We start from the raw sequence: 27,672 nt of genomic DNA, 5'->3' as shown, positions 1-27,672 counted from the left end.
CTTGTAGCATTACCCGTGGAGGATGCTCAAATCTTCACGAGTGGGTGGGATGGTAGATACTTCTTGAACTTGTTGTAGGGTGTCTAAAAAAAATTCTTGTTTGGCTATTATGTTTAATATATTATCTTCCTTGCATTTTAATATATTTTACATAAATCTTGCACAAGTTCATCGACGCAACCTAAGAAACAATCTTATAAAATATCAGTTTTTTTTTCTTGTGCATAAATATTTACCAAAAAAATGGGGCGGTGCATTTTTATTGTAGCAAGAGGTGTGTATATAAAATTTCTTGCAAAATTAATAACATTTCCTAGGTAGATGGGTATGATGCTGAAAGTAGGTGAGTTATATGCGAAAGCAATACAGGCATTATACGGATTCTAGCTCTTTTGCAAAAAAAAGTTCCCAATGGGGATTTCCCACATTTATCTTCGGGTTGGCAGGCCAGATTATACTAAGTTTCATCATTTTTCTTACTCATTGGCTCCAGCTAAATTGCATCATTATCAATAAGAGCTTTACTGGGACGCAAGCTCATGGATTGAGAGTTTTACCCTATCTCCTTATAAAGCATGCATGCTTCAACTACTGGTAAATTTTCGAAGGAAAAAATTTCGCCGCAACTGAAGAGAAGAAAATACTTGACTATATGCTAGGCTTTAAATTCAGTGCATTATTTCTTAGAATAAAGTAAACTGTTAATTCAGGCCAGCTGCGATACTTTCAACAGCGAAAATTACCAGTGGAATTAAGTTCTGTTAAAGCTGAAAAACGTGGTTTCTACTAAATCCCCAGTAATTTATCAACATTATCTTCTTCTTGACGACTTCTGCGAATTTCAATCAATAATTTGAAGTTGTTGACAGATCCATTTAAACAAGAAGATACAGTTTATGCCACAAGGTTTGATTGAAACAGTTTTTTAATGAACTTTCTTCAAGTATTTATACAAACGAAAACATATTTCAGACGTTTCGAGAGGCAGTTTACGCACCAAGGAATGACGTCTACATCTTCCGACATTTCCTTATGCCATATATACCCGTTTATTCACCTCTAAGAGCTTCTCCAAAATCCTAAAGACAATTTTTATTCATAATTATTTTAGAAACCAATTTGTTTCAGTCTTTTCTTAAGATTACAATGTAAAAGCACCTGTTTGCTTATTAAGTCAATGTTTATGCACTTACTCAAATCGGAGTTTCGACGGCTCAAACTTTTTATTATTCAGAAATGGGCTGCTAGCTGTCCCACCAGAGACGGTCAAATCACCTTGAAACTTTTTGTAGTCCCCCTTAAAAATCAAACTAGCCCCACCCTGACATCAACTGGAGCTGAGCAAGTATTCTGGTGAATTCAATTATCTTAGCTGAGATTGAGGCAAGATACAAATTTAACTTAAATCATAAATAGAACAAAATTGTTGTTCATTTGTTGTTCAACAAATCATTTGTTGTTTAGAAATTTTATTTCCGGAAAAAATTATTCCAAGTAATTAGTTCCTCTCCCGCATGTTCCATGAAAAGACCTGGTTATATTAATTATGTTTCATTTTCAGGTGCAGTCAAATTCCAGCTCAGTCAATAATCTATTAAAGAGGCCAAAACGAGAATTTTCTACGGACGATGTTCACATAATAGATGGTATTCTTTTCTTCTTTCTTTTACTTAAAGAATAAGAATGCCGTGGATATCTGCTTGGAGGGGGTTTAGCGTTTGGGGAAGTCTCGCTAAAGAAAACACAGACAAAAAAAAATATGATTAAAAATGAAATAGATAACATGAAAAATAAATATATAAAATACCAACAACGTTTTTTAAGCAAAAATTTCCAATGTCTCTATCCACCTCAGAATTGTATTAGCTCCTTAAAACCCACCCCCGCCAAGTGAATATAAGCTTATATCACAGCAGTAAAATGTGAGTTGAGTAAAATAAAATCAAGCAAATTAATTCCTGCATATCACGTCTGTGATTTTTATCACCGCTTAAAGCAAAAAGACGGATTAAAGAAAAGTGTAAAAAACCAAACGAATTATTGGTTTGAGGTAAAACTTGCAATATTTTCGGCCAACTGAAGCTAAAGACCAAAAAGTCTAACATACTTAGAAAATCAGCCTCTTGGTTTTGGACACCAACTGTTAAAATGCAGCTAATCATTTCCTTTTAATGTTGTACATCATAGGCAGCGCAATAGCGCTGCCTGAGTAAAGAACATTGTTGGCACATTGTATTTTTTTTTAAGACCACGGCACTTCGTATCCAAGAAGCTGTTGTAGTAACATCAAAAATACCTCATTCGATTGGAAATTAAAGGGGCTAGTACCTTTTTTTAATAGTTGAGACTGATCAAAGGGCAACTAGCCCCCCTCCAAGGCCCACCATTTCCCCGAATACATAGAAATCAAAATTTTGAGATAGTCATTTTGTTCAACGTAAATGAAAGGTTCGAAAATTATGTCTTAGAGAATGACCCCCCCCCCCCTGCCCTTAGGACAAGGGTTGAAAGTTATGGCAAGGGGCACATAAGGTATAATTAGAAAGGCTGATCGTTATAACTCTGGAATAATCTCATTTAAATAGAAATCAGATATTCTAGTGCCCTTTTTAAGATTCAAAGTGATCGGAGGTTGAATATCCCCCCCACACATACCTCGTATTTTCCTGAAATACGTCTGATAGAAATTTCGACCTGGCCATTTGTTGTCATAGTGATTTAGAAAAGAGCTCATTCGATTGAATATGCTAGTGCTCCTTTTAATATTCGAAAGTAATTGGAGGCTATAACGGATATAAACCCCCTCCCACGCCCACCATTTTCCCAAACACATCCAATCAAAATTTTGATATGGCCATTTTGTTCAATGTGATTGAAATAGCCAGAAATTATGTCTTTGAGGAGGAACCCCCCACCATAGCCCTCAGGGTAAGTTATGTTTTGGGGGCATATAAGGTTTTTATAGAAAAGGTGATCGTATAAACTTCGGAGGAGACTTATTGGATTGGTAATCTAAGGTTTTAGTGCTCTTTTTGAGATTCAGAGTGATTGCAAGGTGGATACCCCCCACGCCATGTATTTTCCCGAAATGCACCAGATAGAAATTTTAAATTTTGATAAAATATTTGAATTTAATCCCAATAGAGAGGAAATCGACTTGAACCCCATGAGGGAGGACAGAAGTGAGCCCACTTCAGCCACAAAGGAGAAAACCGGATATCTGTGTGACTATTACCATCCCTAAAGAGGAAAAGGCCGAATCCCTTCTAAGGTCGATCACAGGGACCCTGTAAAAGTTTCTAACTAATTTTACTTAAATAGTCTTATAAATAAAATGTGATTCTAGAAATGATCTTGTTTAAATTTCATTTCTTTTTTTTTCTTTTTGTTTGTGCTACCTGCAACCAAGTCCAATTAAGCTTGTGCAATAATCACCTTTTTGACACTTCTTTGCGTCAGAAAAATATTTTTAAACCTGTCACGTGGAAAAGATGAATCGCAACTTGGATACTTGGATTATTTTGGGATATTTTATTTCCGAGCTCAGATAAACTTAATAATCTTGGAGCAATTTTCAGCCTATTCTTGTTAAGTGTCAATCAAATTATGTGACATTGAAATTTCTGAATGACGCAAATGAATCAACGATATACTCGTACAATTGTACAATCAGCGCAAAATTTGAATAAATTTCAAAATTTGAAACTAGAAGTCTGGCCTTCCAAGTTCAATACACATGAAGCCAAAAACAAGCTATGGACAATCGCAGGTAGAATTAACTAGATTACATACAAAATATCCAGCAAGTATATTTTGTGTTTATGATCTCTATTCCCTGTGAAACATGCGATTTTGCGACAGACCAACAGATATAAACCTTAAGAGGGAAAAACTGAATAGGAAATTCATAGAAGCTGTCAATCAATACGGTGCTACTGATGATCTCTTTAATTGCAACAAATAATGGACACCCGCAAGGGGTGTAATCAGGACAGTTAGATCTGGCAACCCCTCCCCCAAGAAAATCAAATTCTAGTCTGTTGATCACTGTTGTGTCTCCATTTGTTTTCTCCTGCACTAGTGGGGCAGCGGAACATTGTAGAGTGATATTTAAGGGCTCATTTGAAAGATAATACTTAGGCGTATGCTCTTTTTATACATTCCACTAGATTACCACACTCTTGAAGTGCAAAATGGCTCCGAAAAGGGGACTTTTTGGTAACATGTCTTTAGTGGAAAGACTGGGAAGCGTAAAGTAGGGCATCGTTAAAATCTCCACGGTCAAAACCCCTTGTCTAAGGTGTATAAAGTTCCCACTTTTGAATACTACTCCTCTCAACTACTAACTCATTATATCCTACTGCCGTTTTGAGGGATTTAAAGCTCTTCTCAAAATTTCCAAAAGTCTGTTTTCGCATTTAAACTTTACCATAATAAATGTAAATAATAGCCACCACTCCTCATTTGGTTTTAAATAAAACTTTCCTCACTGAACATTTTTTTCTTCAAACTCGTTTTTAAAGTTTCGGCAACTACGGGCCGTGGTTAGGCTCGTATCTAGGATGTAGCTATTGCCGCAACCAAAAATAAAATTGGGTTTAGAAAAAAATGGTTTTCTGACATATTTTCAAGTCATTCAGATATATTTCATTAAAGATAGGCCCACTTACGTTCTCAAAGAGGGGGGGGGGGTAAGATGCAAAAGACAAGATGCAACAGACATCACGCACAGATTGAAATAAACCTATATATGGTTTATATAGGTTATTAGATGAGAGGGTCGTTGATCAATCATTACCGTTTTGTGTGCTATACGCAGTATGTTTTGACCTTGTGCAGCCTTGCTGCATAAGGTGCAGTTTTCGAAACCTACAGATATTTCTTGAAAAAACAGATTTTGAGTTTAGTGGTGTACCGGTTAGTAATATTTATGAAATCCCTAGATAAATCCTTTTTATTTCTTCCTATTTTAAACAGTAATTGTTATCATTTCCCTTGCAACTAATTAAGGTAAAGCTGTAATTACTTAAAACCTTTTTTACAAGTGAGGTAATTTGATCTGGATGGTCGAGATTTTTAAAACCTTTTGCCCTTTTCTTTCAGATTGTATTGCTGTTACGTCCAAACAAGGGCATTTCTTTTATAAAGCAATTCATCCAGCAGCAGATATTTGTGGACTCTATTTCATAACAGACCCGGAGGAAAAAATTGAAATTCAAATTGAGTATATTGACGTTTCTTGTCGAAGCGGAGGTGTAATTTCGGTAAGATATTTTTTTTTCTTTATTTGAAACTTGTGTGTCTGATTTTTTTAGTTATTTAAGAATAACTTCTTTGTGAAAGAATCACAAAGGCCATCTACTTAGAATAATAAGCTCTTTTACAGATTCTAAAAAAAAACTTTAGTGCAAAGAGTGACGTATTGAGGAGAGAGTGACCTAGTTTCTGTTCGTTTTAAGTTACAATGTTGCTCCTTGCTTTCAGTTGATGAAACTTGTTTTTTGTTTAATTTCTTATCGTTTTTTAAATAGTGCTGGGAAATCCAGCTCCTTCTTCATTGAAAATTCCCTTCCCCCACGAAAAATTCCCATGTAAAGAACTTCCCACGTAACTAACCCTCGACCTATACCAGAAAGCCCTCCTCGGTAAAATTTCTGTATAGTTCCCAATATCCAATCCTATATGTAAACAATGGGCCGATTTAATAGCTTGCAGCCCTTCCCCTGGGGGATGTGGGGGTTAAGTCATACTCAAAGACATATTTATTAGATTTTTAGACTATGCTGAAAAAATGGTTATCTCGAAATTTCGATTGGGCGACTTTGGGAAAAAAAATAGCGTGGGAGAGGTGGGCTAGCTGCCTTCCAATATTTTTGGCCATTTCAAAAGGGCACTAGAACTTTTGATATCCGATCAAATCAACCCTCTCTCGATTTTCAACTATCACTGGGTATACGATCACCCCTGAGAAACAAAAAAAAACAACAAAAAACAAAAACAAATAAACACACATCCATAATCTTTCTTCCGGCGAAAATGCAAAAATCCATTTTTGTATGTTGGAGCCTGAAATCTTTACAGTAACGTTCTCTGATATGTCGAATCTAATGGTATCATTTTCATTGAGATCACTTGATCTTTTGGGGATGTTTTCCTCCTTTTCCAAAAATTGAGCAAAATTGCTCCGGGTCGTAAATTTTGATGGGTAACAATAAAATTCGGTGAATTTTATGTATTTAAATACACATCAAAATTCGATCCATTTGATGTATCTATTTAAGCCGCATCGCTTCTTACTTACAGTTCATTACCACAAACTGTTTGATGATATCTGGTCGGCACTTACGAGCATATCGAATAGACTAAGATCATAATACAGTAGCACCTATGTAGTAACTGTGCAGCCAAGAGAAGATGTCATAGAGTTAAGGTTCTGTCCCTAAAATCTATAAAAGTTTATATGAATGTATGCTGTATTTTTTGGCTACATAACGGAATAGATATATCCTTTTTGATGTTTGACCTCATTTTGAGGTGGATTTAACAACGACACATACTTATAGCATATAGATGTGTTCAAAATACATATTTTCCTGCCTTTTTTAGCATTTGGAGAGTCTGCTTTCCTCCACCCCACTACTCTTATAATAATTTGCATATTTTAGGTTGTGGATGGCTGGGAATTAAATGGTGAATATTTTCCGTCAGTAGAAGATCATCACCTTCCTCTTGAAGATAGGATCGTTTCAACATGTAGTGAAAAAGGTTCAACACATTATACAGGGAGGAGGAGGTTCATTTCCAGTCAAAATGCAGCGTTAGTACAATTTCATGTGCCACATCAGGGTGAAAGTTTTTCAATTCGTGTTCAGTACATTCCAAACCCAACTCGTAAGTTGACAGAATTTAAATATTTTTTTGTCTGTTTGTTCTCTCGTATTGCCTCTTTTCTGAAAATGGTAATGATATAAATTTCTCCTGGAATGCTTGTCCAGTTGAGACAGATATCTATCCAATTACTTTTGAACTTTTTGAGCGAAGAGAGATGCCCAAGGTCACCATTTTTTAAAAATGGCCCAAAGATGATCTGAGAAATGTACGTTCAATGCCAAGATACTTAAAACTGAAAAGCATTTTTTGACAAAAGCCTAAATCTTGTGGAACTGTGCATTTATCTCCTTTGTTTACTGTTAAAGCTTCATTTAACTGTAATATTAAGCATAATATCATGGATCTAATTCAAGAAAAAATAAATACGTCTTTAAGTTAGCAAATTTAGGTTCGACTGGAATTTTTCCCAGTCAGCAGCTTCGGTCAATGGTTTATTATAGTTATGAAAATAAAACAGTCTGACTATGGTGTACGTTATCCCCCAAATTGTGGCCATAGATAGGCCCAATTTGTCTTTTTCTTGATTGGCTTTGAAAATTTCAGTGATGGTTGCTTGAGGTGAGGACTATCAATTTTTTATAGGTGGGTGGGTAGTAGGAGGCCCAGACACTGGAAAACACTTGTTGTCCTTGGTCAGTTTGAAACTCATAAATATTAGTGCCTAAACTTGGGCGGCCTAATGTAAAGAAATACTTTGGAGATAAAATACCCCCAAAAATTAGGCCCCAAAAGAGCCAAACAATTTTTTCGATCGACTAAAAGCTGATTTCTTTGAGTCCTTGGGTTAAAATTACCCTCATGCACAAGCGAGAGAGAAAAAATGATTTTGGTTACTGCTTTTCTTTCTGAGCGGCTTGAAACTTAAACTCGCAATCTCCTGGGCCAAGGGAGTCCTAATGCAACACAATTTTTTGTTGAGACCGTGGGTGCTCCAAGAATGGGTCAAAAAATGTTTTTCTTGATTGGCTTGAAAATTACATTTAGAAGTATTCAGGAATCCCAAAAGTAAAAAACAAAAAACAAAATTGAATACAAATTACTTTGCCTGAAATTCGGGAACGGCTGGTACCTAAAGACCATGGATCCCTGGGCAAAGCGTACCTCATTCAATGAAATAAAAAACACAAGTTTTTTAACGGATAGTAAGCAGCGATATTAAAACTTAAAACGAACAGAAACTACTTCCTATGTGAAAGGGGCTGCTTCCTCATCAACGCCCCGCTCTTTACGCTAAAGTTTGACTCTTTGTCTTAACTCTACTTTTTAAAACAGTAAAAAATTTAGCGTAAAGAGCGGGGCGTTGATGAGGAAGTAGCCCCTTTCACATACGAAGTAATTTCTGTTCGTTTTAAGTTTTAATGTCGCTCCTTACTTTCCGTTAAAAAAACTTGTTTTTTTAATTTAATTTCTGAACGTTTTTGAATCAATGCATGTTTTATTTTTGGCTATCCGCAGATAAATAATTAAAACGAAATTTGCGTATTTATTTTTTGGCTAAATGCCTTTCTCATAGTTTTCATCGAATAATTCTGAGAAAAAAAGGAGCGGGAGAGGAGGCCTAGTTACCCTCCGTTTTTTGGTTACTTAGAAAGGCAACTAGAACTTTTAATTTTTTACGAACGTTTTTATTAGTAAAAGATATGCGTAACTCATAAATTATCCTACTTAACGAACTTCTGTATTCTCATTTTTTTATTACGTATATGAGAGGGTTAACCCCCTCGTCAGTACCTCGCTCTTTACACTAAAGCTTAAATTTTGTCCCAATTTCTTAAGAATGACCCCTAAATCACAAAAGCCGTAGAATAAATAGTTGAAATTACTAAAAATACTTTAGCGTAAAGGGCAAGGCATTAGAAGGAGGTGAGCCCATCATATGCGCAATAATTTCTGTTCGTTTTAAGTTTTAATTCTGCTCCTTACTTTTAGCTGAAACTTTTTCATATTTATTTTTACATTGCTTTTTTTACATAATGCTAGAAAATCCTGCGCTCCCTTCATGGAAATTTTCTTCCCCCATGACAAATTCCTCCAAGAAAAGTTCCCCCAAAATATTCCCCTCTTCTCACCCTCCTCCCCCAACCAAAAAATCCCCCTGAAAACGTCTGTACACTTCCAAATAACCATTACTATATGTAAGCACTGGTCAAAGCTTGTAACTTGTAGCCCCTCCCACGGGGACTGTGCGGGAGTAAGTCGTCCCCAAAAAAATAGTTATAAGGTTTTTCGACTACGCTGAATAAAATGGCTATCTCAGAATTTTGATTCGGTGACTTGGGGAAAATAATTAGCGTGGGAGGGGGCCTAGGTGCCCTACAATTTTTTCAGTCACTGAAAAAGGGCCCTAGAGCTTTTTATTTCCGTTAGAATGAGCCCTCTCGCAAGATTTTAGGACCACTGGGTCGATATGATCACCCCTAGGGAAAAACATAAAAACAAACAAATAAACACGCATCCGTGATCTGCCTTCTGGCAAAAAATACAAAATTCCATATTTTTGTAGATAGAGCTTGAAACTTCTACAATAGGGTTCTCTGATACACTGAATCTGATGGTGTGATTTTCATTAAGATTCTATGACTTTTAGGGGTTGTTACACCCTATTTTCTAAAATAAGGCACATTTTCTCAGGCTCGTAACTTTTGATGGGTAAGACTAGACTCGATGAAACTTATATATTTAAAAAGAGCATTAAAATGAGAATTTTTTTATGTAGCTATTGGTATCAAAACTTCATTTTTTAGAGGTTTGGTTACTATTGAGCCGGGACGCTCCTTACTACAGTTCGTTACCACGAACTGTTTGAAACAGGAATAAAGCAGGGCTGTGTTCTATCCCCCTTCATATGGATCATTTTGATTGACTTTGTCTTAAGGAGCACAGGAAACGCAAGGGGAGATCGCAGAATCAAATGGGAAGGAATAGCTCTCCTGGGCTTGACCTGAGATTGAACCCCATTTTTCGTACAGCCTACAGTTTGAAATACGGTGAGTCGGCCGGGTACCCAAAACAATCCGTAGGTAATCTCTCTGGAAAACATCTAGTAAATCTTCATTTGCTTTTCAGAGCGCCCATGATTCCAAGTGATATTTGACTACTGTCATCACTGTATCTTCCAATATTCTAATCTTGGTTTGCAGATTTATCTTCCTGTTCTTCCAAACTTTTTTTAACTGCCAAAAACACCCTGAGCCTTGGCTATTCTACTTTAACATCTTCACTGCTCCCATCGTCTTTAATAATAATGCTACCAAGGTAAGTGAAGCTGCTTACCTGATCAATCTTTTCCTTACCCAACGTCACCTTTTCATCTTCATTTACTCCTATCCTTTGTGACTTAGTCTTCTTAACCTTAATTTTTAAACCTATTCTAGCAATCTGAACTCGCAAAACCTCTGAAAGTTCATTCATTTTGCTCACACTTTCATCTAGGATGCTTAAATCATCAGCATAATCTAAGCCCAGGAGAGTTATTCCTCCCCATTTGATTCTGCGGTCTCCCATTGCCTTTCCTGTGCTCCTTAAGGCAAAGCCAATCAAAATGATCCATATAAAGGGGGATAGAACACAGCCCTGCCGCATTCCTGTTTTAATGTAAAACTAGCTGCTAACTTCATTTCCTACCTTAACCGCAGCAGTGTTATTCTCGCACATAGCACTAACCACTTTAATGTATTTGTCTGGTATACAATACACCGATAAGACCTTTACTAAAACTCTTGTATCAACAGAATCAAACGCTTATTAACCTAAGAGTGAAAATTTGATCTACACATCCTCTACCTTTTCTAAAACCGCACTGTTCTTCTCTTAAAACTTTGTCTACAACATCTCTCAGTCTAAAAAGTATCATACGACTAAGTAATTTGCTACCTAAAGAGACAAGACTAATGCCTCGATAATTACGACACTCATTCTTATCACCTTTTTTATACAGCGGTTTATTTGAGGTTTTCCTAAAATCTTTAGGTACTTCCCCTTTTTCAAAAATCATGTTAATAATCTTCAGTAACTTATTTCTAGCCTTAGAGCCACCCTATTTAAGAAAATCATTTACCAAACTAGCAGCACTTGGAGCCTTATTTTTCTTAGTTACCTTCAGTTAGTTCTTTTTCACCTCAAAAGAAGCTGTTCTATTGAAAAGCTTCAGAAATCAGTTTTTGCTCTCTTTTAAGTAATTAGATACGTCTTTTGTTTCAGAGCCCTACGATTTTATCTTTCAGAGCAGCTGAAGGATTATCCAAGGGGTTTTACCGGGTTCGCCCTCCCCCTAAATTTTTGTCTGAGTCTGAAAGACGTAATACAAATTCATATAAATAATGTTTTTGAAGTTTTTTAAAGTTTCATTACCCCCCCCCCTTTCCTTCTAAAAAATAACCCCTTTCCTGAAAAAACCCTGTATACACTCTAGAAAGTCTCTATAGAGTGGTTTTACTGTATGTAATAGCATATGTAGTCTATAGGTACTTTGCAGCCCAAAGACTATTGATATGATTCTAAATACTACATATCAAACGAAAACTAAATTATTCAGCTTTTTCTAAATCCTACTAAAAAGCTATTTCCTTCAAAGGCTTCAAGTATTTATTCTCAATCTTTTGTAGAAACTATGAAGATGGCAGATGTGTTCTTTGGTTCTTAGCCCTGTGATAGCCTCCAGTCAAATTTTGAGACAGCTGTTATGTTCAGCATAGTAGAACGGTCCGGCAGCTTTGTCTTAGGGATAGTTGGCGTTTCAATCCCCCACAATTATTCAATTGGCCTCTTATGCTTTAAAACTAAATATTGCTTTAAAATCAATCAAAAGGCATTGTGTTTATGGTTGCCAATAAGACACCTCAGTAATATATCGAGACCGACTGGGGGTAGTAAGTTGAAACTTCTGGGGATACTACTAGTACTACATCTGTTCTTACAACTTAAATAAATATAAAGAGTGCAGGTGTATCCAGGTTGTCAAAGAGCATAGAGAGAATTTTTTGGGAATAATATTAGGTTTTATTTATCAGGTCAACTTTAGAAGCTATATAATTGAGTGAAAAATTGCTGTTTGCGTCAAGATTAAAAATTGTTGCAAAACTTTCTCAAACATATAAATAGCATCCCATACTATGGATTCTTATATAAAAAACTGAAAGGATTCAAAATATAATTTTTCCACGAAAAAGACTGTGTCAATATAAAACGAACTGAAGTTACATTAAAACACTTTTTCCACAAAACAAGTTTTTCAAAGAAAACTAAAGAGCTCTATTAAGCCAAGAATGAACGAAAATAAGGTCAAATAATCTTCTAAGTGCAAAGGGACCATGAAATTGCTGTCAATAAATAAATAAAATTCAAAACGAGCAAAAATTAGCATAAATACGGCTGATAAATCCCATTTCCTCTCAATACCAGAACGCAAATTTTGCTTCACTGGAAAAAAGGTTTGAAATATTTTCACTTATCTTTCTTCCGTACCTAAGAAATTACCAAAACCTTAAGGAATAAATTTCAGCTTATATTAATTAAACTGACAATCCTCGGTATTGTTTTTTTCATTATTTAGTTGTGATATCCAAACTAGGAGCCATGCTGTTCTACGTTTAAATGTTCATTTGCCAGGACATTACCTAATGTAAAATATTAGCCAAGCCAAAAATGATTTGGTATATAATGCAAGTTTTATGGATCATGCCAAGTGCTTCTATTTGCAAGTACTTCTGCATTATCTGAAGAATGCAACAAGTTTTGAAGATCTGAAAATAGATGTTAACATTGTTCATTCCACGTACAAAACAGCATGCCTGGCTCATGGCCTTAAATTCGACGATTATCAGTTGTCCGATGCCCAAAATGAATTGGCACTGTCCAAAATGCACTTCAGTAATGCGAATACTATTCACACAGATTCTTGATTTTGGTAATTATGCAGATCCAGAAGCTTGTACCACATTCTGTGTGGAAAAAATTATAAAGTAAAATGTATGGCTTATATATGGCTTATACAGCAATAGCAGCAACTTTCCTATATAAGACCCGGTTCAAGCAAAGGTTTACAAGTGCTCAAGTAGATGATATCTACTTGACGAAGAACCCATGCTTCCTATATATGATTTACCAAATATGGATCAGATTCTAAATTCTAAAATAAGAATTGGATTCTAATAGTAAGAATTTAGATTCTAAATTCTAATTTCTTTAGAATTTGCAAAAAGGTGACAGTGCTATATAGTACTTGCAAGTGGGGAAATTTGTGAAAAGCCCTTAGATGTGAAATATGGCTTCTGTGAGCCATTAGACATTTCTACATGATGCTCTGGTACCTGCTGCCCCTGAAATATAAGAAAAAAGGAGACACATCTGTTCTTATGCAAAAAGTGGTTTTTCTTACAGTTCAAGATGGGAGATTCCTCAATCCAAGGTTTTTGAAAATACTGATTCTAATGGAGCATTTTTTATTTCAATTTGACGTCATTTTCAAGAGGTTTAATATCTCAGACTTTTTTCGAAATCAGACCAAATTTCTTTTTGCAATAAACTTTACTTTTAAGATGAATTAAATTGTAGTAACCATTGCTAAATCAATATCAGATGGCAATTTTTTCTCATTAGGTACTTTTTCCAGAACTTTTTTTTTTTTACTTTTATTTACTAATATCACCTACTACTGTAACCATGATCTGTCTTGTGTTCACAAATGGGTTTCAACCTTTTGAAGCATCATCAATGAAGCTTGAGGTCCATAAATCTGTCTCAACAGAAAAATTGGCTTCCTTTGTCTGCACTCTGATATGTGGAACAAACTGTGCCACCCAATTTTTCCAGTGGAAAACTACTATAAATCACTATCAATAAATAAGTAAAATCCAAAAAGAAGAGCTATTGCAATGAATAGCCAAGATAAACTCAAAATAAGTAGAAACTACCACAAAGAACAGTAGGCTAACGCTCCCCGTGCGTTCAAAAGACCAAAGAATGATTTGAGTGTTTCTGAAAACAACACAAATTTCAAATATTTTCTCTACTAAATTTACTAAATCCGAATTAAATAAGACTCTCAGGAACAAAAATACCTTTAGCCAATCCTAAGATACTGCAGATACGCCCTTTTGACCTCTGGGATGCACACAGTTGTATTTGCTTAAGTTCAGCAGCCCCCTTAATATTCTCTGGAAGTTTCAAGATAAACCATTCCTGATATATTGCAGACATGCCGTTTTGACAGCCTTTATACACACGATGCCTTTTAGTTTAGATGAACATCCCAATCGATATTCCCTGAAAGTTTAAACTTAATACATTCAGCCACTCCAAAGATATTGCTGATGTACCCTTATGACAGCCATACATGCATAAAATACCGTACAAACACATAAACATAATGTGTTTTGATTTTGTTCAACATTCCACTCAAAATTTCCTGAAAGTAGTCGTAGGTAGAAGTGGTCGTAGTTGCAAGTAGTCATTGTTGAAGTCAGACGTAATCATATTTAAAAATAGCCGCACTTGCAACAAGTCGCTGCTGCAATCGCTCTAGTAGTTTTAGGGGCCTTGGAAGTTTAATGGTAAATCCCTTAGCCGTTTCTGAGATGCTGCAGAGGCAGACATACGTTTTTGATAACTTGAATGCACAGAGTGTCATTTGATCTAATCCAACATTCTCTTCAACGTTCCCTGAAGTTTCACCTCAATGCCCTTAGCCCAGGTGGACACAACCAGGATCAAACTTTCCCCTTTCCCAATGATGAATCCTTATATATAAGCAATGGGCAACTTGTATAGCATACAGGCCTTAACTTGGGGATGTGGGTTATGTCAACCCCGTAAACATAGTTACTTAGTTTTTGGACTATTTTGAACAAAATGGCTACCTCATCATTTTGATTGGATTTGTTTGGGGGGGGGAGCTAAAGGGGCGTGGAGGGGAAGTGGTTGCAATGAGATCCCTCTTAACTCTTAAACACTGTGCGAGCACTTTAGATTTTTAATCGAACGAGACCCCTCCAAAGTTTATACGACTACCCCTTCCATAACTTGGTTCTGGGCAAAAATAAACAAATAAGTAATTATAAGTAATATAAAATACACAGAAGCCTTATGGCTTTTTACAAAAGACAATACTAGAACGTTCTCTCTGATTAATTTGAAAAAAAAAATATATTCCAAACAAACATTTTTCAAAGAAAAGTAAATAGTCATATTAAGACAAGAAACGGTAAGAATTAGTCACAAAATCTGAATTTAAAACGAACAAAACACAATGAATGAGTAAATAAAGCCGAAGACTAACAGATATTAAAATGAATGATTTGATCACATATAAAACGAACAGAAGCTAGACAAATAAGAGTACGGCTATCATTCTGCTAAACCCCGCAAAGACCAGAATGTTATTCACGCTTCCCTGTAAACGATTTACATTTCCAGAAGTGTGTTTTTTATTTTTCATAGCATCAATAGCATAGCATAGCATAGCTACTTTTCTTTAATTATACTGTTTTTAAAAGTCTTTTTTGAATATTCCATTGGATTCTATTTCATCTCTCTATTTCAAAATTGAAAATTGATTCTTAAACAAAATTGTTAAAATTATTATTCGTAATTCCTGAAGCAGTCTCTTTAGTTGGTTGAATTATTACGTTGAACTGACAAATGAATAGATGGTTAGGAATTGATTTGCTACACATTCGAAAGGAATTTGTTTAAAAGGAGGAAAGTGCGGATAAAAATTTATCTACTGATAAATGAAACTATATTAATTCCGAATACTGAGAATAAAAGCGACTTTTTTCGATCTCGTTCATGAGCAGTCCATATTTTCTAGTTTCCAGGGACCTCAAAGAGTTAAGTCTCCTGAACTCTCTTGTCAATTGAAAGGACCTCATGAATGAAACGATAGTAACTCGATGTTCCTTATCTTTTCAGCATGTAACATTCTAGTTGAAGGAACAAGTGAGACTTACACATTGACAAACCATGGGCGACATTGGAATTGCAGTGTGACAACTTTATTTCCAGCCGAAATCCAGATTCAATCAATCAATGTTGGAACAGTTCCGTCAAGAAGGCTTCATGATTTTGAAGTTGAAACAGGAGTTATGCATAAAGTATGTTGATATCATTTAATGTTGAAAAGCTCTTGACACAGTCGGATAATATCCAAGGTCTCGCCCTTGAAAAGTTTTTCATTAACATCGCCAGAAATACAAGGAGATTTAGTATTTCATGACGTTGAAACTGCGTTTCCTATTATTTTTGGGTCACACCCCAAGGAAATATTTATAAAATCCTTACTTCCTCTTAAATATGGATGCTCCAATATTAAAGTAAGCCAAGTCCAAAAAATAGCTGTCAAAACAGAAGATTCTAAGATTAGGTACCAACAGTTATCTAACTTACTGAAGCACATTATGAATTAAAATATTTTAGGACTAGTTACTATAGTTCACATATTATATTAACCCTTTATCGATTATATTTATGATCCTTTAACGCAATAGAGATTTAGACAGTTGTTTTTGCAAAAAGGGGGTGCATTTAAAAGAAATCGCTGATTGTAATCTTGTCTGGTTGTCTAATTGAGCTCTTTACCCTCCCTTGAAAATTGAGACAAAACCTATTATTCAAAAAGCATATCATATTCCAGTAGAAAGAGCTAATGGTAGTCAATTTGGCAAACTATTCTCGAATGCCTTCCCTATCCGTGGATGTGTAGAGCATGTTGGAAACTAGGGTATTAGAATATACAGACCTGAAGCGAATCCCAATAGTTCATAAGATAAAATGTCCATTGTAACTTGAGACTTGTTCTTGCGAGCATAAATGGTACTTGTGTATTATTCAGAACACACTCAATAAGTGAGGTTCTTTCGTGAAACAAAATACGATGCAGTGTTCCCCAGTGTCAACCTGCGTGTGTTCCCCAGCGAGAACCTCCAACAGGTACGACTCTAGTTCGGCATTCAACAATCTGTCTTGGCTTTTTTCTACAATTGGCCATGACTTTGACTTTTTCCACAACTATTCCCTTTTTTTTAAATTCAAAAATATTTTAATTAAATATTTTATATAGAGGTGGTTAGGTTAAGTATTTGATATAATGCACCCCCCACACCTAATGTGCGAATATATAGCCCAAACTTTCGATAAAGCTAATGAAATAAAACAAAATATGATGAAAATATAATAATTTATTAGGAAAATTGTAAAATTACAACTTAGAATTATGTACCCATAACGCAGAAATGGTGTTAAGATTTTAGTTAAAAGGAGGTCTTCCTTCTGCCTTTACTGCCGCCCGCCACATGTACTCTACTAAGTATGATTGTAAATGATGGTGGAATATACCTCGGAGCCGTTTATTACGCCACTAAACGGAACCCCACATTCTCTTTACTTTTTGCGTAGAGGCACTGGTTTCTGGATCGACAAAATTATTCTTGTGGTTCACTTTCAAGTGAGTGAAACCTGCTTGTTCCAGCTCAGTTGTGTTGTAGCCCTTCCAACAATCTGAAATGATTCTTGATCCTGGCTAGTACCTAACTTCACTTATTGAGTGTGTTCTGAATAATACACAAGTACCGCATAAATTGTATAAAACTTAGTGATAGACCACGACGAACCGGAAAGAACACGGATTTCAATCAATTAACACGAATTTAACAGAATGCAACAACAGAAGCGCCACGAAAAGTGCAACAACGTTCAGGTTAAACGAAGACCATGATTTTTCTTAAGCTCTGTGGCGGTGCTCACTCAAACTGAACAAGCGGAGAACGCATTACTTCTGGACTGAGAATTACTAGGTAGCTTTTGTTATTTCCCTCTAGAAGATCTTATCAGGGTTACAAGTTGAATTCACAAGGACAGGTTTTGAATGACAAGAACAGGTTTCAACTGCGGAGGTAAAATTATTCATTGGCATAATATCCCAAAGACTAGAGAGGTGGAGAGTTAGTATCTGCAAATGGACACAGTCTCCTAAAGTTCTAATAATATAGTGGGACCTGATGAATCTTACCAAAGGTTCGGAACAATGGGAAGATAAGCCTGTAAGCCAAGACTAAAATATCGAAAGCTTGATGCCATTGGTCAAGCATGGTATGGTATAAGGAGGCGCTTTCGGACACATAGGAAGATTTCAGAGGTTTCCAGAGGAATTGTCAACGGACAGTTTTAGGTACCCCTTTGACTGACCGTAGGGCTATAATGAGAGAAAGGTTGAGATGGCTAGAACATGTTTTGTATATAAAAGATGACATATTGCCAAAGTTCGTCCTCTTCCGCCATCCATCTAGGGTCAAATAAAAAGAAGGTTTTATCCGAATAGAATGGGAAGAATTCGTATGGTAGGATTTATTGAAAATTAGACCTTCTTGGGAAGGGGTAGAAAAGGAGGCTTGGAATAGATCGAGATGTAGGAAGAGCGTGCGTAGCTCCGCTGACCTCAGGCGGCTTGGCGCTGTCGTGATTTGTAACTAGTAGTAGTAATCGTTGCAAGGGGCTTTGGCGAAACACATATTGCCAAAGTTCGTCCTCTTCCGACATCCATCTAGGGTCAAATAAAAAGAAGGTTTTATCCGAATAGGATGGGAAGAATTCGTACGGTAGGATTTATTGAAAATTAGACCTTCTTGGGAAGGGGTAGAAAAGGAGGCTTGGAATAGATCGAGATGTAGGAAGAGCGTGCGTAGCTCTGCTGACCTCAGGCAGCTTGGCGCTGTCGTGATTTGTAACTAGTAGTAGTAATCGTTGCAAGGGGCTTTGGCGTCCCAAAGTAATTACACGACGGGCATGAATGATTTTTGAGTAGTTACAGTTTGGAGTTTTGTAGTTCAAAGTTTCAGAGTAATCACAGTTTGATTTTCCATATTCATGAATCCTGGAACTGAATCCAGTCGTAAGACCGGCATGTAGGAGCTTTCCGCATTGACCCGAGCTGATTAGATATAGCTGTTTCCACAATGCTTGTAGAGCATCAAACTCAAAACGACGACAAATACTCATAATGTCTTTTAATTTTCCTTATCTTTAACTTCTCGCTGAAATCCACAAAATCAACAATAAAAGGATATTTATGTACACGGGGTCTAAATAATGTGTTTTGGGACAGATTACTTTATAGGCAGAGGCAGAGCTTCTGGTTTAATCGGGGCTCCTCCCTTCGTAAAATAATTGTTTCTATTTCATCTCAATTATTTTACAGCTTCAAATAGTGACATATCGCTATTCTTTGCCCTACAGTTTTACTGACTCACCAACAATAAGGGGGGGGGGTGACATGTGAGGCCCATATGCTATTAAACTTAGCTTGTGTCAATTACAGCTAAGGGCGTCAGCATGGGAAACTGCCGGTTGACATTTGATAAATACTATTAGAAACCTGAAAAAGAAACATCCGGAGGTAAAGTATTCCTGTTCTTTTATAGGATCCATTGTTGAGAGACTATGCTCCATTTTCATCATGTGCCAAGAAATTTCATCTATAAGAAGGACTCTTTGTAAATGGGTATGATTAGGTAACATTGTTGGTGCTGAGCTTATTCTTGGACACAACAATATATTGTCGAAATGTGCAGCATATTAGAGTAATTATTTAGAACCAAGAGAGTAAACCCGATGAGCACAGTTGCCCGATGAGCTGAGAACGGGAAGAAAATTTATTGCATTTTCTTGGGAAGTTTGAATGGTTAAGGGTCTTGAGAAAGAAGATTTTTTGAGTGGATGAGGGGGATAGGCCTTGGGTGTAAAAATTGTTAGGAAATGGGTGTTTTATTAGAATTAAGAATCTGGCATGGTTTATTCGTGTGAGTATAACCCAACTTGAGGGTGTTATGTTGACTTTGTTTGTCCGTTTTATTAGTGTTTTTAATGTCGTTTTGATCAAAAGATTAAATTGAATTCTTTAATTGTATTTGTTTGCTGTTAATTGTATTCGTATGTTTTTTGTGGCAACTGCCCTGCAGGTTTTTTTTGTCAAATATACTATACCATGCCCCACTATGTAAATTTCAGTCTACTGCATTAAAATCACACTCTTTTAAGGAGCTATACTTTACAGAAATTATGACTATATCATCTTCTCATTAATAAAAGTTTCAGTTTTTCAAGCGTATTATATCTGCGAGTTTTTTATAATAAGTTTTATTTTTCTAGTGTGACAAAAGGCGATTTAAGGACTATCTTCAAATTGGAGGATCAAATGGGCTCGATTCAAGTGGGCTAACCATAGCCGATACAATTTGCGGATACAAAAATGAAATAGGTAGGTGTCATTGCGGTTTGATTCCTCATTTCTGTTTAAAGGGGAGCCCCTTAAGACCCCCCCTACATTACCCTCTATTATATCGAGGGCAATGTCTATGTTAGTCGGGGGTAATGTCTATATTAATCAGGATGTCTATATCAGTCGGGGGCAATGTCCTTATTAGTCGGGGGTAATGTCTGTATTAGTCGGGGATAGTGTCTATATCAGTCGGGGGTAATGTATATATTAGTCGGGGTTAATGTTTATATTAGTCGGGGGTAATGTCTACATTACATTTAAACTACATTAAAATGACCGATAACGTCCTGACTTTCGGTGATTACTTATTCAAATTGAATTCATCCATAGTATATGCAAGAGCAGCTATTCTGAGAGAAAAAGATCCAATGCAACCCCTCCCCCTGTAATCATGGATTAAATAGCATACCTGTAGAAGAACAAGACTATTAACAATGTTTGAAAGTTCTTTAAGTTCAAGATCCCCGTCAATTAGTAAGTTTATGTTTTACGGATATTTCCATTAACATATGGACGGTATCGCTACAAGGGGATGAAATTCACAGCATTGCCTTGGCTAGCCCCTCAAACCTAAATGAGGAAGGAAAGGGGATTCTGTCCCTCTTAAATGTAAAGTTTTGTAATAGTTAGATTGAACATTATGTTTTCAAGCGAATTAAATCATCTGTTCATACTCTCTCCTTCCCAGAATGACATGGACCCATCCTGAAACGGAAATCCTAACCATACCTCTATTGAAAAGCCAGAAAGTTATATGTGTTACTGAGGTGGAGGGGGGTCAGGCTTTTAAACTCTTCTGAAATAAGTTTTTCAGTCTTTGTTTCTAATACGTCAAATACCTTAAGACTTTTTGATCACTCCCACCTTCTCGAAATACAAATCTAGAGACCGAAGGAACTATAAACAAAAGTTCTTAAGGAAAAAAAAATGGATGCATCAAAACGGTGAATTCAGGCACATAATTACAATTCAAGAAATTTTGTTGACATTATAATTATCATTTTGTATCATATTGAGCGGGCTAGGGGTTTAATTTATTCCCTCTTCTTAATTAATAATGACAATCTTTATATAATGAAAATTTCATTTATTCGATTTTCAGGTAACTTCCAGTTTAACTACATCTCAGCTTCACCCTCACCATTATGCCTCTATGCTATATGCAAAATTTTACTATTTCTGTTTCTTTTTTTCTCAACTTGGCTATATTTTCCGTTATAAGCCAATTATTGACGAGAAAAGAAATATAAAGAATATAAAATCATAAGCATCTAAAACTTGAAAAATAGCATAAACCAATACGGTAAAAGTTAAGAACAAGGGTATGTTTAGACAAATCCCCCCCCCAAAAAAATTCTGAAAACTACTTTAAAACGATCATAAACACTTACTTAATTCATTTCTAAAGGTGCATTGCCTCGCTTAATCCCCACTCAAACCAGGCCTACATCCAGGAACTAGGGGACGAGGGCTGATATGAAGTTAAACTGAAACTGACTGGGAAAATCGAATAAACAGAAATTTCCGAAACAATAATTATGTTCTAATATCGATTAGTTCAGGAAAAGTCATAAACTAGACTTTCACAAAACTGATAATTAAGATCCAAAATAACACATACAATTTGTATTTGCATTTCTTAAGTTTCTTTTCCTACCAACGCCAATGTATATTTGCCATGATCGGCTTATAAGAAGAAAATATACAATCAAGGCCATATTCAGGAGGGATTGACCCCCCCCTGAAATGTTTGTCTGACCCGTAAAAACATAACAAAAATAAATATAAACAAATTTTTGATGCATTTTTATTTTTTTTAAACCCTCCCCCCCCCCCAAAGAATAAAATCCTGGATAAAGCTCAAAGCCCTGAATACAACACATTTTTAGCAGAAAAACTGCATTGTCTTTCTCTTTTTTAAAATCCGTTTAACTGCCTAAATGAGTTAGACTTTGGCCATTTTTGAACCTCATTAACACATTCAGACATTTATGTACCGTGGCTTTCCTGCTGTATGCCTGACCTGCAGCTAGTGAGCGCTTAGGCTAAAATCAGGAACAAACTGATTTGTGTTCAACTTAAAACAGCCACTATACTCTTACAAAACCTACTAATCGCTTCCTTTGAAAATTTTAGTTTGATGCCTTTGAAGGATTTTTAGAGAAATCCTTTCTGCTAGTACAAAATAGGTGATGAAAATTTTGAGAACCACTTAAAACAATCACAAATGCATACTTATATCCATAACGGAAGTGGATTTTTACTTAAGCCACTCTAGGATGGATAAATATATAGTGCACTAAATATTCACACAATTTCTTAGAATAGCGCAACTCTTTTATTCCCGTCGATCATTAGCGTTCATCGTAAAATAATACAGAAAAAAAATCGTGCCATTGAAAAAATAGTTTGAATATAGCCTATAAAATGGGCTGTATATTTATCCATTAAGGGGGAGAGGGATAAAGTGAAGTAATATACTTTTTAGAATGATATAAGTCATTACTTATGATTGTTTCGACGCATTTTCCAGAGTTTTTGACACCATTTTGTGATAAGTCTGGTGCAAAAAGCGAGGTTCAATCCCGCTTTCTAGGGCTATAATGAGAGAAAGATTGAGATGACTAGAGCACATTCTGCAGATGAAGGATGACAGATTGCCGAAGATTTTCCTTTTTGGCTAGCCATCTATTCCCAAACTGAAAGCAGGTCATCAACGGTTGGGGTTGGAGGATGTCATAAAGAAAGATTTAAAAGAAATGGAAACTTCCTGGGAGGTTTTAAAGAGAGGGGCTTGAGATTGAGATGGAGGAGCGTGTGTAGCTGTTTCGGCATCTTGAGGCTGGGTACTGCGGTGAGTTGTTAGTAGTAGTAGTAGTATTTTGCAGTAAGGAGCTAGGTGTACCTTTAAGGGTTCCTTAATGGGTTTAAGGTCAAGTCTGTGAAGGAGCATAAAAAGACACATCCAGTGGCGTATTCACCTTCTACCTAGCTAAATAATAGAAAAAACTCGAAATTTATCGTTACCACTTTCTTGAACTCCTATTTCTTGGTCCTAATCCCTCTACTACCAACAGATATGGCAATTTCAATTTATCATGAAAAACACTCTCAGCCTTACCTTAATATCTAGTTATATCCTCTTAGTATCTATTAGTATCCGCATAGAAAAAAAAAATTAGAACTCTTTACTCAATACTTATTAACCAAAGGCTAAATATGTTGGACAAAATAAATGAAAATATATTAAAACATCATAAACAGTATGGCTTCGGGATACGCCCTCTTTTACTGCTTCTGACGTAGTGTTAACACAATATTAAGATATGAGGGTAAAAACGACGAAAGAGATACAATATAGATATTTTAAATTAAAACATATACCATGCAGATAGTATATTTTCAAAGAAAGGGATTAACTATCACAGGAGAAAGGCACATGTTACAAAAAGAAACATAGAAATAAAAATACAAATACACAGTGACCGAAATATCCAGAGATTTTGTTATTGTTTTCACTGTGTACTAAAAAGATTGATCCTTATTGAATTTTTATTTTTGCATTATAGAATATAAATTCTAAGAATTCCAATATTTTTGGACAGAGGCACTGGACCAGCCTGAGGACAGACTAAAGATCGATATTACATAGTTACTTAGGCTTGTTACGAGAAACGAGGTGCTGGAGTCAGCTATATAACGTATAAAATGAGTTACAGCGTACCCTAGGTAATAGTGGGGCTTAGATCAATGTCTCATTGGTAAATATAATCGTGGCTTTATAAATTAGAAAAAAAAACACCAAAAATGAAGATAGCACATACACTGTAAAATTTAAGATCTAAATATAACAGTAATAAACACATACCCCCAAGGGGGACGGAGTGGGTATTGTTTCCTCTCCCCAGTTGTAAGTTTATGATACTCCAAATAATTTTCTTGATAATCACAGAAAAAACACCTTTTTCAGCTATAAAATGTCTTTAAAACCCTTTGCCTCTACTTACGGAAAATACTTTCCTACTTACCCCGCAACTTGCTCTTACAAGAATAATAGTAACGACAGGAGTATGGTACAAATATTTTTCCATTAAACAATTTGCAAAAGGGTGGGTAGGTAGTAAAGTATCTTTATGTTACATGTTAATGCATAGAAGAGGATATGTTTTATTTTGCATGTGTAAATGAATGAAGAAATTTATTGATGAGCCTATTTTGGTCATGTGCCAACATTTGTTTATACGTCCGTTTATTTTATTACAAATGATTTTCTGTGGTCATTTAGTTTCTTAAAGTTCATGGATCATATAAAGCTCAAATCTCATGAAAATATAGATTTTCTTTGATAGCTAGAGAGTCAATACGTGCAAAAGGTAATATCAAAATGACGTATTTCAGAGCCATCCATATATCTGTTTAGAGCTATGGGACTAACGAAAGTGGAGTGAAGATCTGGTATCTTGAATATTCATTTAAAAACTTTAAAACTGTAGGTACATGTGTATTGTTCTTAGTGGCAAATAATATCTAGAAAGAGACCTATCTTTTAGTCTGATACCCTCCCCACTCCCTGAATGAGTAGGCTTCATAGGAAATGAATCATAGCTTTACATCTGCCAGTAGTTTAAGCTTATATCAAATAATGGTAAAATCAACTACTCTCTTTACTGAAATCGTAACGACCTCATTACGGCATAAATTTCCGGAAGCGACTTTTCATTTCTAATTCAACAATTTTTATATGTTCTTCATTAATCCGAAGACTTTAGTTGCACTCCAATTTGGAATCAAACAGTTCGTGGTAATGAACTGTATAGTAAGGAGTGACCCAGCTCAATAGTAACCAAAACTCTAAAAAACACTAGTTTGATACTAATAAATATGCCAAACGAATCGGATTTTTATGCTAATTTTAAATGTATAAGTTTCATCAAATTTAGTCTTTTCGATCAAAAGTTACGAGCCAGAGAAAATTTGCCTTATTTTGGAAAATAGGGAGAAACACCACTTAAACGGCATATTATCTTAACAAAAATCACACCATCACATTCAGCATATCAGAGAACCCTATTGCAGAAGTTTCAAGCGCCTATCTACAAAAATGTGGAATTTCGTATTTTTTGCCAGAAGACCGATCACGGGTACGTGTTTATTATTTTTTTTTCCAGGGGTGATTGTATCGACCCAGTGGTCCTAGATTATCGCGAAAGGGTTAATTCTGACGGAAATTAAAAGTTCTAGTGCCCTTTTTAAGTAACCAAAAAATTGGAGGGCATCTAGGCCCCCTCCCACGTTTATTTTTCCCCTAAGTCACCAGATCAAAATTTTAAGATAGCCATTTTATGCAGCATAGTCAAACAGCCTAATAATTATGTCTTTGGGGATGACTTACTCCCCCACAGTACCCGGGGGAGGGGCTGCAAGTCATAAGCTTTGATCATTGTTTACATATAGAAATGGTTATTGGGAAGTGTTCAGACGTTTTCAGGGGAAGTTTTTCTGGTTGGGGGAAGGGGTCGAGGAGAAGGGGTTACGTGGGATGATCTTTTCATGGAGAAATTATCATGGGGAAGAGAAATTCCATGAAGGGAGCGCAGCATTTTCTAGCATTCTTTAAAAAAACTTTCATAAATATGAAAAACAAAATTTCAACTGGATCTAAGGAGCAGCATTAAAACCTAAAACGAACATAAATTATTAAGCATATGAGGAGGTTCATCTCCTTCTAAATACCTTACTCTTTACGCTAAAGTATTTTTCGTAATTTCAACTATTAATTCTACGACCTTTATGATTCAGGGGCCATTCTCAAAGAATTGGGAAAAAATTTAAGTTTTAGTGTAAAGAGCGAGGTATTGACGAAGGGGCGAACCCTATCATATACATAATAAAAATATACGAATATATAAGCTCGTTGCGTAACTTCATTCGTAAGTTACGTATATTTATTACTAATAAAAACGTTCGTAAAAAATATCAAAAGTTCATGTTGCCTTTTTAAATAACCGAAAAATTGGAGGGCAAATAGGCCCTCTACCCACCTCTTTTTTCTTAAAATCGTCCGATCAAAACTATGAGAAAGCCATTTTGCGACAAAAAAATTAATTTGCAAATTCCATTTTAATTATTCATGTGCGGAGAGCCAAAATTAAAACATAAATTAATTAAAAACGTTCAGAAATTAAATAAAAAACAAGCTTTTTCAACTGAAAGTAAGGAGTGACATTAAAATTTAAAACGAACAGAAATTACTCCGCATATGAAAGGGACTGTTCCCTCCTAAACACCCCGCTCTTTCCGCTAAAGTTTTATCATTATTTTAAAAAGTAGAGTTGTGACACAGGGTCACAACTGTGTAACTTGTTTTTTATTTAATAAAATGCAAAGACGTGACATGAGTTTGATAGGTTCCCTCTTAGCTTGCATTCTTACCCAAATAAACATGCATAACTGGTCAATTACATTTATATTCATAAGACACTAAAGATAAGCCTCTTTTACCATTACAGAGTCTTATCAATCACTCATTGGCTGTGGAACATCGACTGTTCGACTTGTCTCCAGTGGTCGATTTTTCAACACAGCTCTTGTCGGAATCCGACCTGCTGATTTGGACTCGTTGCCGTTCTCTGATGTCATTTGCGAATAAGATTAACAAAAGATTATGTGAAGTTCTGAAAGCATGTGTTTTTGAGTTTTTTTATTTAAATTTTATTTTATTTTGTCTATTTTCAAGTATTTGTTATTAATTAAATGGGAATAAAGTCTTCCTTAACCTATTTCTACCAAAGCACCCATACTTACTATCCATCAAACTTTTTTGTTGTTCTGGAAATCCTAAAGGTGTTAAATAACGAAAGTTTAATTTACTGACGAGTCGAAAAACTGGAAAATATCTAATTGGTTATTTTGGATTTTTTAAATAACCTGCTATTTTTATTAAGAACAATATCTCAAGCCCTGAAGTACCGACTATATCGAAATAAAAGCAGTGTTGCCAGCACAACCCATCTTAAGTCTATTCAAATTTTAAAAACCACGATCTTATAAGTTTTGTCTTTTGGTTTTACCAAAATTGTGAAGTTTTTTAAGGCAGTATTTGATTTCCATCAGTGTTGTCAAGTTGAACCGTGAAAGTTGATAAGCGAAACTACTTAGTTACATTTGACACTGCTTTCAGTCTGTGAAAATTCAAACATTAATAATCCGTTGATTTCCAAAGACACCTATCAGAAAAAGCTACACCTTTTTCAGCTGTTCAGTTTCAAATGTTTTCAGTCTGTGTCATTCTGTTCATTCTGTGTCAAATGTCATTCTGTGCTGGTTTTTCAACCAAGTTTCTTTTATTCAATGTGGCACCTGTTGATGCCAAAAACTGCACGCCACCCCAACACCTAGTTGGTGGGGGCGCTTCGTGCCCCCCAAGCCCCCCCGCACGCGTAAGTCGTTACGCACCATATTAGTTACGCGCCATTGTAGTTGTGTCCCTGTGTCCCACCTGTGAATATAGA

The 27,672-nt window shown here is 35.7% G+C and overlaps 1 protein-coding gene across 1 annotated transcript; it reads left to right on the top strand.

The window, feature by feature from the left end:
• Positions 1 to 1,561: 1,561 nt before the first annotated feature.
• Positions 1,562 to 26,940, top strand: LOC136040609 (corticotropin-releasing factor-binding protein-like; the record flags this gene model as incomplete). The annotated part of the gene is given in 6 exon segments (XM_065724884.1): positions 1,562 to 1,646; positions 5,104 to 5,264; positions 6,666 to 6,891; positions 15,802 to 15,983; positions 20,032 to 20,140; positions 26,671 to 26,940. Coding segments are annotated over 6 exon segments (903 nt in total), but the record flags the coding sequence as incomplete, so codon positions are not given.
• Positions 26,941 to 27,672: the final 732 nt, after the last annotated feature.

This window comes from Artemia franciscana, chromosome 21 (assembly GCF_032884065.1).
Source record: "Artemia franciscana chromosome 21, ASM3288406v1, whole genome shotgun sequence".
NCBI classification, from domain to species: domain Eukaryota; kingdom Metazoa; phylum Arthropoda; class Branchiopoda; order Anostraca; family Artemiidae; genus Artemia; species Artemia franciscana.
This window is presented reverse-complemented; position numbering and strand designations above follow the sequence as displayed.